Source organism: Thamnophis elegans, chromosome 5, assembly GCF_009769535.1.
Source record: "Thamnophis elegans isolate rThaEle1 chromosome 5, rThaEle1.pri, whole genome shotgun sequence".
NCBI classification, from domain to species: domain Eukaryota; kingdom Metazoa; phylum Chordata; class Lepidosauria; order Squamata; family Colubridae; genus Thamnophis; species Thamnophis elegans.
This window is the reverse complement of record NC_045545.1, coordinates 49237321-49250807: the sequence shown is the minus strand read 5'-3', so window position 1 is coordinate 49250807 and position 13487 is coordinate 49237321. Positions and strand designations below refer to the sequence as shown.

Here is a 13487-nt window from a genome sequence, read left to right as displayed (position 1 = left end):
GTAGCTGATGCACTGAATTGACATTTGGTGATTCTTAATATTTAAAAATATTTGAAAAACCTATATTATACTTTCTATATCCGCATGTTTCATACTGCTAATTCTCCACAAAAGATTCCAGGCAGAGGTGGTATTCAACTGGTTTGCACCGGTTAGTGTGAACTGGTGGTGGCCATTTCCCTGCAGTCGGAGAATTGGTAGCGATGGCCAGTTGGCCACACCTCCAAACTGATCCCCCTGTTGCCACTCGCTTGCTCCACCCACCCAGTTGCTGCTCGCTCTCCCCACCCACCCAATGCTTACTCTCCCCACTTGCTCGATGCTCACTCACTTGCTCGCCGCTCGCTGTGAACATCTGAGCCCTATATATGCCTTTACCATATGGCTCAGCCCCCAGCTAGATGCCTCTCCAGGCACCTCCATGCCTTGCTTGCTCAGCTCACCAAAGGTAAGTATGTTGCCCACTATACCTGAGTTGGAGCCAGGCCCCCAGGAAAGCACCATTCCTTGAGGCTCTGGCTCCAGTCTTGCCCAGAGCTGCCACCCTCTTGCCACCACACCCTCCCTTTGCCAGTAGCCTAAATTTCCCCTCCTAAACCCCAGCCCTAGCCTCATTTCCTCCCCCACCACTGCCTCTTTGCTTACCTCCCATGGCAGCTAGTCCAGAGTCTTTCCATTGAGCTTGGAGTTTTCAGCGGCCCCCAGCCAGCTGCCACTGCTGGGCTTCTGGCTGGCAAACAAGCCTTCCAGTCACTGCCACCATGTTCTTCATGCGGATGCACATGTGTGAAGAACATGCAAGTGACGGCAGCAGCTTTTTTGCTGACTGGAGCACTTTTTGGCATCCTGCAGCCAACTGCTGTATCTTGGAGAGCCACTTTGCAAAGTGGCTTTTAAAGAGGCAGCCACAGGCCAGCGAAAAGTCCTCTGGTCAGCAAAAAAGCTCCTGCCATCACTACCATGTTCTTCATGCATGGACACCCCATGGACTTGCATCTAGTCCTTCTTGAGTCAAAATTCTTCTTCAGCTAAAATCAATTTGGACATTAAGGTTGTTTCTTGGCAAAACCATGGCTGTATACTCATCCATGGAATTTTTCCCAAGCTCTCTCGAAGTTTAGAGAGCTAATTTCAATAAACTTGGGAAAAATTCCATGGATGAGAATCCTCAAGGGGAAAAAACTCAGAAAACTTTGGAAATTTTGAAAAAATGAGATTACAAAAGCCTAGTCTAGCACAATACCAATGAAGAGAAAAGTAACAGCTCCCAAAAGAAACCAGCATGGCTGCATAAATAACTCTCTGACAAATTGAAAGACAAAAAAGATAAGTATAAAAAGTGGAAAGGAGGGGGAGACATAACTAAGGCAGAATATCAGCAAATAGCCCAAGCATGTAAAGATGAAGTGAGGAAAGCTAAGGCTCACAATGAAGAAAGGCTTGCCACAAAAGTAAAAAATAACAAAAAAGCTTCTTCCAACATGTTAAAAACAAGAAAAAAGTTATGGAAACAATTGGTCCATTGCTGGGAGAAAGTGGCAAGAAGGTGACAAGCAACAGGGAGAAAGCAGAACTATTTAACTTATGTTTTGCATCTGTCTTTACACAAAGGGATAAAACAGTCCAACCTATCAAAAACAGCACCACAAAAATCAGATTAGGAACACAAGTTGAAATAGGGAAGAAAATCGTAAGTGAGCACCTGTCTACCCTAGACGAGTTCAAATCACCAGGACCAGATGCATTAAACCCCAGGGTTTTGAAGGAACTGGCAGACGAGATCTCAGAACCACTGAACTATAATTTTCAGAGATCCTGGAGCACAGGGGAACTACCAGAGGACTGGAAAAGAGCTGATGTGGTTCCCATCTTCAAAAAAAGGGGAAAAAAACAGATCCAGGAAACTACAGACCTATCAACCTGACCTCAATACCAGGAAAGATTCTGGAAAAGATAATCAAGCAACGAATTAGCGAACACCTAGAAGCAAACAAAGTAATAGCCAAAAGCCAACATGGGTTTGTCAAAAACAGATCATGCCAGACGAATCTTATTGCATTCTTTGATAATGTGACAAATTTGATGGACCAGAGGAAAGCCATCGATATAGTTTACTTGGACTTCAGTAAGGCATTTGATAAGGTAGATCATAACCTACTATTAGATAAAGTAGAAGAATGTGGGTTAGACAGCATCACCACCAGATGGATCCGTAACTGGCTGACCAACCGCACTCAATGTGTAGTCCTCAATGGAACTGCATCTTCATGGAGGGAAGTAGGCAGTGGAGTACCCCAAGGCTCTGTTTTGGGCCCAGTACTCTTCAACATCTTCATCAATGATTTGGATGAGGGAATAAATGGGGAACTCATCAAATTTGCAGATGACACCAAGCTGGCAGGAATAGCCAACACTCTAGAAGATAGGCTAAAGATACAGAAGGATCTTGACAAACTTGAACATTGGGCACTATCTAATAAAATGAAATTCAATGGTGAAAAGAGTAAGGTTCTACATTTAGGCAACAAAAACAAAATGCACAGGTACAGTATAGGTGGTACCTTGCTCAACAGTAGTAACTGTGAAAGGGATCTTGGGAGTCCTAGTGGACAACCATTTAAATATGAGCCGCAGTGTGCAGCAGCTGCCAAAAAAGCCAACACAGTTCTAGGCTGCATAAACAGAGGGATAGAATCAAGATCACGTGAAGTGTTAATACCACTTTATAATGCCTTGGTAAGGCCATACTTGGAATACTGCATTCAGTTTTGGTCACCATGATGTAGAAAAGATGTGGAGACTCTATAAAGAGTGCAGAGAAGAGCAACGAAGATGATTAGGGGACTGAAGACTAAAGCATATGAAGAACGGTTGCAGGAACTGGGTATGTCTAGTTTAATGAAAAGAAGGACTAGGAGAGACATGATAGCAGTGTTCCAATATCTCAGGGGTTGCCACAAAGAAGAGGGAGTCTAACTATTCTCCAAGGCACCTGAGGGTTGAATAAGGAGCAATGGGTGGAAACTAATCAAGGAGAGAAGCAACTTAGAACTGAGGAGAAATTTCCTGACAGTTAGAACAATTAATCAGTGGAACAGCTTGCCTCCAGAAGTTGTGAATGCACCAACACTGGAAGTCTTTAAGAAGATGTTGGATAGCCATTTGTCTGGAATGATATAGGGTTCCCTGCCTAGGCAGGGGGTTGGACTAGAAGACCTCCAAGGTACCTTCCAACTCTGCTATTGTATTATTGTATTATTATTGTATTTTGTTATTGTCCCCCTCAAAGAGGTGGCAAAAGAGAAATTTTCACCACCGGTTTGGTGGGCGTGGCTAGGTGGGGGGTCATGTGACTGAATGGGCATGTGCATGAGTGACATCAAGTTGGCCACACCCACTCACTCACCCCACCCCACCTAGCCATACCCACCAAAGCAGTGGTGAAAATTTTTGAAACCCACCACTGATTCCAGGATGTATTTTATGTAATGCTTCCAATTCTTACAGGCACAATTGAACAGGCACAACATTTTCAGTTGTTCATTGAGAATGTCCTGGAACACATGTTACATTTAGATGTTGCTATGTATTGCCACAGAATATTAGTAGTGAAGGATGTAAAATCTCCATCTCTAAGAAAAAAAAGTGTTTTTGTACAGGAGTAGAATTCTCGATAGCTTACAAAGAACTCAGAGCTATTTGAAAGACGCCCATTGCTATATCATATTTGATAATATTTAATTATGCAAATGTTGTATTTATATTAGACTATTCAGTATGTAATGTTTTTCCTAGACAGTGTTTGATAAAAAAAACATAATGGCAATAAATATTTACTGGCTGGCAGTTTTTTTAATATGAGAATTAAAGTATAAACCATTCAAGTATAGCAATTAAGAAGATCTCAGATTAAAAATGTAAAGTTGTATTTTGATTTTTTTGTTCAGAAGCTTGAATAAGAAATACGAAACATCAGATAGCTATTTCAGATCAACAAGACTTTTAGAAACTAAAAGGAAGCTAATAGTATTATAGTCCAAATTTCTTTTAATGTAGGTCAATGAGTAGAGCAGTGGTGGATTTCAAAAATTTTTGGAACCTCTTCTGTAGGTGTGGCCTGCTCTCTGGGTCCACTGGTGGAACCTCTTCTAACCGGTTTGGTAGATTTGACGAACCGGTTCTACCGAATAGGTGCGAACTGGTAGGAACCCACCTCTGAAGTAGAGATTGTATATGCAGAAACTTCATTATTCCCTTCTGCCTCTTTGGAAAAAAATGTCAACAGAAAAACAAACAAGCAAAAAGTAGTCAAGACAATGGGATGAGTTGATCTCACTGCTGAGATCAACAACCCAGAGTTTCTAAAGTTGAAACTCAGAGAGCACTGTTTCTAATTTTTGTGATAGCAAAACAATTGTCTAGTTACTCCCATCATAAATTGAGATAGATTTCTAGTCTGTAATAAAGCCACTTTGGGAAAAGATGCTTTCTTTACTGAGCTTTAAAAACTTTTCTAATCACTGTCAGCAAACTTTTCTAACCACTGTAATTGGTATCAGAGCTGACTTATAAAAGTGCAAAAACTGGAAGAGGCTGCAGCTACTGAGAGATCAATGAAGCCTTCCAGTATCCTTATTAACACCTATAATAACATGAGGGACAGAGAAGGATATCTAAGGTGGCATTATGCAGGCATGGAACTGGTGATCTGCCAGTTGACTGTTTTATAAAAAAGGCAACTGGAGACCCAGGCCACATGCAGACTCCAAACCTCTCATTTTATGGAGCCCATGGAGCCCCTTTTGACTGAAACTCCAGAAATCAGTTTGTCTTCTCTACCTACAAACATACAAAAACCTGATGTATGCATCCTAAAAAGAAGAAATTCAACTGAAGAAAAAAAAAGGCAAATTCATCCTTAGGCTGTCATTTATTTCACTTAACCCAGAGTGGACTGTAAACATTGTAGTCTAACATGCACCCATGGTGCTGGGTTGCCCATTTCTGATCTAATTTTCTTCATCAGTATAAGGGAGTGATTGACATTGTCAGATGTTGTGACAATAAATTATGACTTAAATCTGGTGGAACATAGGGAACTCCTTAAATCCAATACAGTTGTTAATCTCTGTCTTTGCTCTGAAACGTTATACATTTCATTTATTTATTTATTTTGTTTCTAATCCATTAGAAAAGTAGGACATGGTTTAAGTCTTGTTCTGCTGTTTAATGCGATTTCTCCTTTTATTTTCACAGATTCCTCAGATAAGCTATGCTTCTACAGCCCCTGACCTGAGTGACAACAGTAGATATGACTTCTTTTCCCGCGTTGTCCCCTCTGATACTTACCAAGCCCAGGCTATGGTAGACATTGTTAAAGCATTCAAGTGGAATTATGTTTCAACTTTAGCTTCTGAAGGGAGCTATGGTGAAAGTGGAGTAGAAGCCTTCATTCAGAAATCCAGGGAGAATGGTATGTAAATTTAAATCCTTATAAAGATGGGGTATAGGGATAATAGAACATCTTGACATAGATTAATGGAATTATCTTTAAATGCCAGACTTGGAAGTCACAGAATGTCATTACAAAGCTTCAGGATAATGTATCTACAGACACTGTGTTGAAAGTATTAATTGAATGAATAATTGGTTCCCATTAGATATATTGAATAAAAATGATAATGTATGAAGGAGACAAGGAAGTTATTATTATAAATTGGGTTGCTCAGAAGGATCTTTGGAAGTCTTATATTTATTGAAATGCAACAACATTGCTGTCTTAAGGTATTTAAAATTGTGATAACCAACAGATCATCTAACAATTGGGTATATATTCTATTTCCTGTCATAATTCAGCTGGACATTGTCTATTGAATGGAAGTTTTCCTTTATGGGTACATACCAACTTTTAAAAACATTTTATTGCTATGCAAACAGAAAAGTGATTATATTAAAATGGTCATAATAACTACTTTATTTGGCTTTCTCTCATCCCCAACCAATGGCTGAGGCAATTTAAAAATCATTCTTAGTTGTTCCCAATTTACAACAAGGTTTCCCTCTTTACTGGTGTGTATCACTGATAATGCAGTTGATGAGCTGGTTCTGGCCAGATACTATTGGTTACTTCAGGTTGGTGCAAACATATCCCTTCCCTTCTACTTGCTGGGCACTGCCCTCCTTAGCCAGTTTGACTTGGGTGGAAGAGACAGTGAACATTTGGATTTCTTAAAGGCATCTTATTCCATAAGATCTGACTGGTGCTTTTTAGGTCTTATGAAGGCTCTTTATAAATCTAGATTTGTTGTTTTTCTGAAAGCATAATAAACCTGCTCTACCCTATGACCTCCTCTGCACATGTAAAATGCCAACCATGTTATTTTGGGGCATGTGTGCCAGAAAACCAAATGCCACCAAAACTGGCAGAGTAAGCTACTGCATATAAACAAGGAGCAAAGTTGGCAGGTTTGCCACCCCCCCGAACTGGTTTCCTGGTCGCCACAGCATGTCTTTTTGGCATTTTAAAATGTTTTGTCCCTATTTACAGACAACCACGCATGCACACGCACTGAGCTGGCAGTAATGCCAGCAGAAACCTACCCCTGGAGCAAACCCCATACTTCCTAGTACTGAAGTTGTTACCTAATTGGGTTATAAAATGTCTGTAAGCAAACAATCAAGTTCAAAAAACACCAATGACTGCATAGTTCAATCCTGAGCTATGTATATTCTCTTCTAGTGTACAAATTTTTCCATTTTATTCTTGTAAGGTGTCATTTTTAATCCCATATTCGAAACAACCTCAGTATCAATCTTGTTCTCTTCTATCATAGCTTTAAAATGCATTTTTAATGATGGCAGATAATCTTAAAAGTAATTTCTGAGTGCATTGTTCCCAAATATCCGTGAATTCTTCCAAAGTTAGAATACTTGCCTCCATTCTATATTAGTTAAATATTAATTATAATCTTTAATTCTTTTTGGTTCCCTCTAGTGTTCAACTTTCAAAGTTCTCTATTATCTCTCCCCCCACCCCTCAATCAAAAACATTTTCCCACAGGAAGGTTAGTTACACTTAGTTTCAAAATCTTCATATTTTTTTAAGTAAAATTTAAACAACACACAGGAAGTTTTATTCAAAATCTTATTACAAATCCATATGGACTCTTAATCCATTTATAACTTTATAACTTTCCAAAATCATTGAGTGGGCAATCTTCGGGTCTTTTCCTTGTTCTGCAGAGGAATTCCACGGAGCTGTTTTTTTTTTTTAATGGATCCTTGTTCTACCGAAATAATTGACTGTATTCTCTATGGAGCTTTCTTCAGTCCACTTATTTGATCAAGGTTAAAATCTACAGGGCGGGGCATAACCTTTTCCTAGGGGGTCACGGCAACACTTGTAATAACAACACAAATAATTCATACACCATTCGAAAGCCCATCAAAAACTGAGTTTATTGACACGATTTAATAGTCAGTATGACCACCATTAGCCCTTCGAACAGCATTCAAACGAGGTGGATAAGAACACAACAAATCTTCAAACAGTTCCGTTCGATTTTCCAGATTTTTCAACACAGTTTCCAAATTCATTCTCAAAGTTTCAACCGAATATCGATTTTGACCTTGCTCCTGAATCATCAGAGCTTCCACTTCATCCTTAATTATGGCCCCAATGTTCTCTGCCGGATTGAGATCTGGCGAATTTCCCGGCCAGACGTCATTGCCCCAAAATTCGACATTGTTTTCCTTTAACAATTGCTGAGTCGCATTTGCACGCATGCAAGGAGCTTTGTCATGAAGAAAGACAGCCTCACCAACCACCAAGACATTGTCTGGATCACTGAGAAATGGAATGACATTCTCCAATAAAATTTTCTCACGGAAATAACTGCCATCCCAGGATTCCCCTTTATCCTTCAAAACCCAATGCAGTTTCTTGGTTGTGAAAATGACGAAAATCCCGATGCAAGTCGGATTGCGAACGATTTGTCGATATCGTTCATGTTTGGCGATGTCGTCAACGTCTTTAGCCCAAATTCGATCGTTCTGGAAATTCGGTTTTCGAATGGCATAAACGAAGAATTCGTCAGATGGCGCCAAATGAAGAAAATCTTCCTCGGTCCATTCAGACAACCAATCGCACAACCAAAGCCGATCTTGAACGTGTGTTTGAGTTTTCAATGGTTTGCAAATGACGTGGAATGGCTTCAAACCTTCTCGTTCTCGATATCGGCCGATTGTCCTTTGATCAACTCGTTTTCCACGAATTTGAAGGATTTCTTGGGCCACTTTTCGGTTTCCTTTTCGTTGTTTGCGACTGCCAGTTGCAATGATGGCTTTGCTTTCTTGGGACAGTTGCAGAGGACGCCCTTCTCCAAATTTTGTGAAACATTCTTGGGCTGTTTTGTTCCAATTATCAGTAACCCAATCCGAATGACGTTTCAATTTGTTTGCAATCCATTTTCGATTGATAAACGTCGCTCCAGCATCGCGAGCCTCTCGAAAGGCAATGCATTTTATTCTGTCAATGATCCTTTGTTCTTCCGAATCGAATTTTCCAGCCATTCTTAAAGCAAATTTAACATTTAATAGCTCATTCAATTCAGTTTTTTATGGGCTTTAAAATGAGGTGTGGCGGAAGTTGTAAACTGCTGTCGATCTTGCTGTGACCCCCTAGGAAAAGGTTATGCCCCGCCCTGTATGTGTTGTGGTTTCTGTTAGCTCTTAGTGGATTTTTCTTGATCAGGATTGGATCAGGCTTTAAAGTTTTGTAAGAGATAAGATATGAGAAGAAACGATCTTTTGTTGTATTTTTTAGAGAAAGTGATAAGCTATTGTCTTAAAAGTAAAGAAATACAAAACTGGTTTATTTGATTGGTGTATATATATATTATTCCTGTTAACTTTTAATGGACATTTTAATGGACATTTTCTGACTATGACTGAATGATAAGGCTTTAAAATTTGTTTATAGATAAGATAAGGTAGGGAAGGATTTTTTGTTGTAGTATCAGAGAAAGTGATAAGTTATTGAAATTATATTTGTCATGATGAAACAAGAAAATATTTCTTTATATATATATATATATATATATATATATATATATATATATATATATATATATATATATATATATATTTCTTTATTCTTTTTTCTTTTTTCTCTGCATTTTTACTTTTTTATACTTTTATTAGTCTGCATTCATTTTTAATCTAATGTTTTAATCTTTGCATATGTAAACATAAATAAATTTATTATAAAAACATAGCCTGCATAAGACAGAATTGTTATCCTATTTTTATTATCTCTATTCTTGAGACTTTAAGAGCTGCCTAAGGACATGCATATTAGCAGGTAAAATTAATTTCTTACAGTATTTCTTTGCCAGAAACAGCTTAGTCTACTAAATTTCTGTAGGTCAGGTTGCCACTTAAAGCATCAGAAAAGGGCTGATACAAAAGATTGCAATTCAGCTATGGATACAGACCTTGGGAAATTCTGCAGAATTGCTTTTCAGCTTCCAGAAATTCATTGACAAATGGGATATTTGTGTGTGTAGTTTGCTCCTCTCTCTCCATCTGCTATATTAATCAGAAGAGGTATATTTTCCAACTTTGTGCAAAAGCGTCTGTGTTTATATGTTTATACAGCACATCAAGCTTCTTGTAATTGCTTATTTTTAAGGACCACATAGTGTCCAAATGTTAGACATTGACAATACCCTGCAGATATAATCCTGCTATAAATCTTGCCTAAGCTCTTTTAATTGCATAGTCTAGGCTGGATTCATTATTGCAACTATTTGCAAAAGGCTAGTAGTTTGCAGAGCACTGCAGAGACATAGAGAATTATGCTAAAATTATGAATTATGCTATTACAAGATACTTGTAATATCAATGGGCAAGTATCCCAAGGTCAGCGGCTGAAACACAAAACGCATTGACCACCATTGAAACAGAGATAATATTATCGAACGGTACAATATCTAATTTTTATGACTTTTTTTCCTGGGATTTAGGAACAATCTAAACCAATCTCATTTTCCATTGTTAAAAAATAATAATAATCTCCAGCTGACTATTTTGAGGAAATGAAAAGGTAGCAATGTGTAGATGTTCACAATAAGGCACAGTGATGGAAACATGGTTATATATATGTGGTCATGTCACAATGCAAAGCCCAACTATATATACTTGTTTCCTGACATTTGATGCAATGAGCATATGTCATGATGAATTGTTATCCTACAAAAGTCTACAGGGAAATGAGAGTGCCTCCAAATATAACTTCTACTTTCATTTTTGTATTTGGAAAAACCATTTTGCTGTCATCATACAATATAATAGCAAAGTTGGAAGGGACCTTGGAGGTCTTCTAGTCCAACCCCCTGTCTAGGCAGGAAACCCTATACCATTTCAGACAAATGGCTATCCAACATCTTCTTAAAGACTTCCAGTTTTGGGGCATTCACAACTTCTGGAGACAAGCTGTTCCACTGATTAATTGTTCTAACTGTCAGGAAATTTCTCCTCAGTTCTAAATTGCTTCTCTCCTTGATTAGTTTCCACCCATTGCTTTTTGTTCTACCCTCAGGTGCCTTGGAGAATAGTTTGACTCCCTCTTCTTTGTGGCAACCCCTGAGATATTGGAATACTGCTATCATGTCTCCCCTATCCTTCTTTTCATTAAACTAGACATACCCAGTTCCTGCAACCGTTCTTCATGTGTTTTAATCATCTATGAATGTTAAGCGCCTCAAATAGGATTGGGGGAGCATTACTTACCCCCGCCCCAATCAAATCTGCTATCAAAATAATTAGCCTTTCTTAGGGAGGCATGAATGTACAAACCAGTGAGTGTGTAAATCCCAGCTCTTTGAACTTTGTGGAATGTTAAGTTTACAGAATCAGCTACTTTGCCTCAGTAAGAAATATAAGGAAAGCATAGGATTTAGGATTTAACTTTATTTATATGCCGTCCTTTTCCCTGAGGGGACTCAGGGAGGCTCACAATCCAGGGGGAGGGAAAAAACAAAACAAGATACACACATAAAGACAATACATCATTAAAAAGCGCAACAGTCATACTATTCGGGTGGGGTTGAAGTCTTTAGCCCCAGGCCTGTCAGGACAGCCAGGTTTTTAAGGCTATGCGGAAGGTCTGGAGGGTGGTGAGGGTACGAATCTCCACAGGGAGTTCGTTCCATAGGGTCGGAGCAGCCACCGAGAAGGCTCTCCTCCGGGTACTTGCCAGTCGACATTGACCGGCTGATGGGATTCGGAGGAGGCCTAATCTATGGGATCTTATTGGCCTAGTGGAGGTAATTGGCAGTAGGCGGTCTCTCAAGTACCCAGATCCAATACCATGAAGGGCTTTGAAGGTGACAACAAGCACCTTGAAGCGCACCCGGAGATCAACAGGTAGCCAGTGCAACTCGCGTAGGATAGGTGTTACGGGGGTAAAACGAGGTGCACCCACGATCGCTCGTGCGGCTGCATTCTGGACCAGCTGAAGTCGCCGAATGCTCTTCAAGGGCAGCCCCATGTAGAGCACATTGCAGTACTCCAGCCTAGAGGTCACAAGGGCACGAGTGACTGTTGTGAGAGCCTCCCGGTTCAGATAGGGACACAACTGGTGCACCAGGAGAACCTGGGCAAATGCCCCCCTGGTCACAGCTGACAAATGGTGTTCAAAAGTCAGCTGTGGGTCCAGGAGGACTCCCAAGTTGCGGACCCTATCTGAGGGGTGTAGTATTTGACCCCCCAGCCTGAGAGATGGAACACTTGGCCAATTATTGGGAGGGAAGCACAGCAGCCACTCGGTCTTATCTGGATTGAGTACAAGCTTGTCAACCCCCATCCAGTCTCTAACAGCCTCAAGGCCCTGGCTCACCACGTCCATCGCTTCATTGAGTTGGCACGGGGCGGACAGATAAAACTGTGTATCGTCTGCATACTGGTGGTATTTTATCCCGTGCCGTTGAATGATCTCGCCCAGCGGTTTCATGTAGATATTGAAAAGTAGGGGAGACAGGACCGAACCCTGCGGCACCCCATATGTTAGGGGCCTAGGCATCGATTTCTGCCCTCCAACTAACACCGACTGCGACCTGTCCGAGAGGTAAGAGGAGAACCACCGTAAAACAGTGCCTCCCACCCCCACCTCCCGCAGTCGTCGCAGAAGGATACCATGGTCGATGGTATCGAAAGCCACAGAGAGGTCAAGGAGTACCAGGATGGAGGTATGGCCTCCATCCCTGGCTCTCCAGAGATCATCGGTCAATGCGACCAAAGCGGTTTCTGTGCTGTAGCCAGGCCTGAAGCCAGACTGGAATGGATCAAGATAACTGGCTTCCTCCAAGGACCGCTGGAGCTGAAGGGCCACCACCTTCTCAACAACCTTCCCCACAAAGGGGAGGTTGGAGACTGGACGATAGTTGTTTAGAACGGCTGGATCCAGAGATGGTTTCTTCAGGAGGGGTCTCACCACCGCCGCCTTTAAAGCGGGGGGAAAGACCCCCTCCCGGAGGGAGGCGGCAACAACCGCCTAGATCACCTCCCTGCTGTTAACAACCAGCCAGGAAATGCAGCAGATATGGGCTTCATCTTCTGTAGGACGTACATCCTGAACACATGATCAGGTTTTGGTTATGTGTGTGTGTGTGTGTGTGTGTGTTTGTGTGTTTCTCTCCTCTTTCATTTATTCCTTTGACCAAAATTTAATGCCAAAGGATAAATATTTATGTTTTAATTATTTATGGTGATGTTTAAATTAGCTATTGTCCTAACATAGGAACCTGTAACTGGGAACTTATAATTAAAAATCTTTTTTGAGGTGGTATAGAACTGCACATTCTTTTTTCTCAACCTATATTTGATTTTCTTTTTATCTTTCTTTCCTTTCCTTTCCTTTCCTTTCCTTTCCTTCCCATTTCTGAATGTAAAGAGGAACTCTGGGTAGCGTACAATAAAGCATTGCAATATAAAACAGTATAAAATTTAAATGGTGGTAAAAATCTAACCCTAACCCTAACCTAATCCTTAATATGAATTGACAGATGACTTCTAGTGAATTTCATTAATTCCTGCTGTACAAACCGTATAAATTGTTACCATCCTCTACACTTCAAGAATCTTACAGAGGCTTTTAAAAAAATTACTCTGGGAATGTACAACTTCTATTAGTTTCAGGAGATATAAATGGCATAGCAAGGGTGAAATTCCATAACTCATGTTTGTGAGGGTTTGAGGAGTAAAATGGGTCCTTAAACTGCAAACCTTAAGATACCCTATTCTCTAAGTCCTCAGCAAATTCTAAAATAAGCAAATATTCCACCATCCCCTCCAAAGGAAAAAAATAAGGCAAAAAGTTAAGTCTCATCCAGAATGGTGGAATTGTGGAGGCTGCAGAAAAGATGCTAACAAGCCATGCTTTATACATTTCCATTATATTCCACTTTTCTATCCAACCAATGATGTAT

General features: G+C 40.3%; 1 protein-coding gene across 1 annotated transcript in view; it reads left to right on the top strand.

Moving 5' to 3' along the window:
* The window catches only part of GRM4 (glutamate metabotropic receptor 4), a 470882-nt gene that overhangs the window by 95557 nt on the left and 361838 nt on the right, over positions 1–13487 (top strand). The window contains 1 exon segment of the mRNA XM_032218566.1: positions 5257–5473. Within this exon segment, the coding sequence (XP_032074457.1) occupies positions 5257–5473 (217 nt within the window).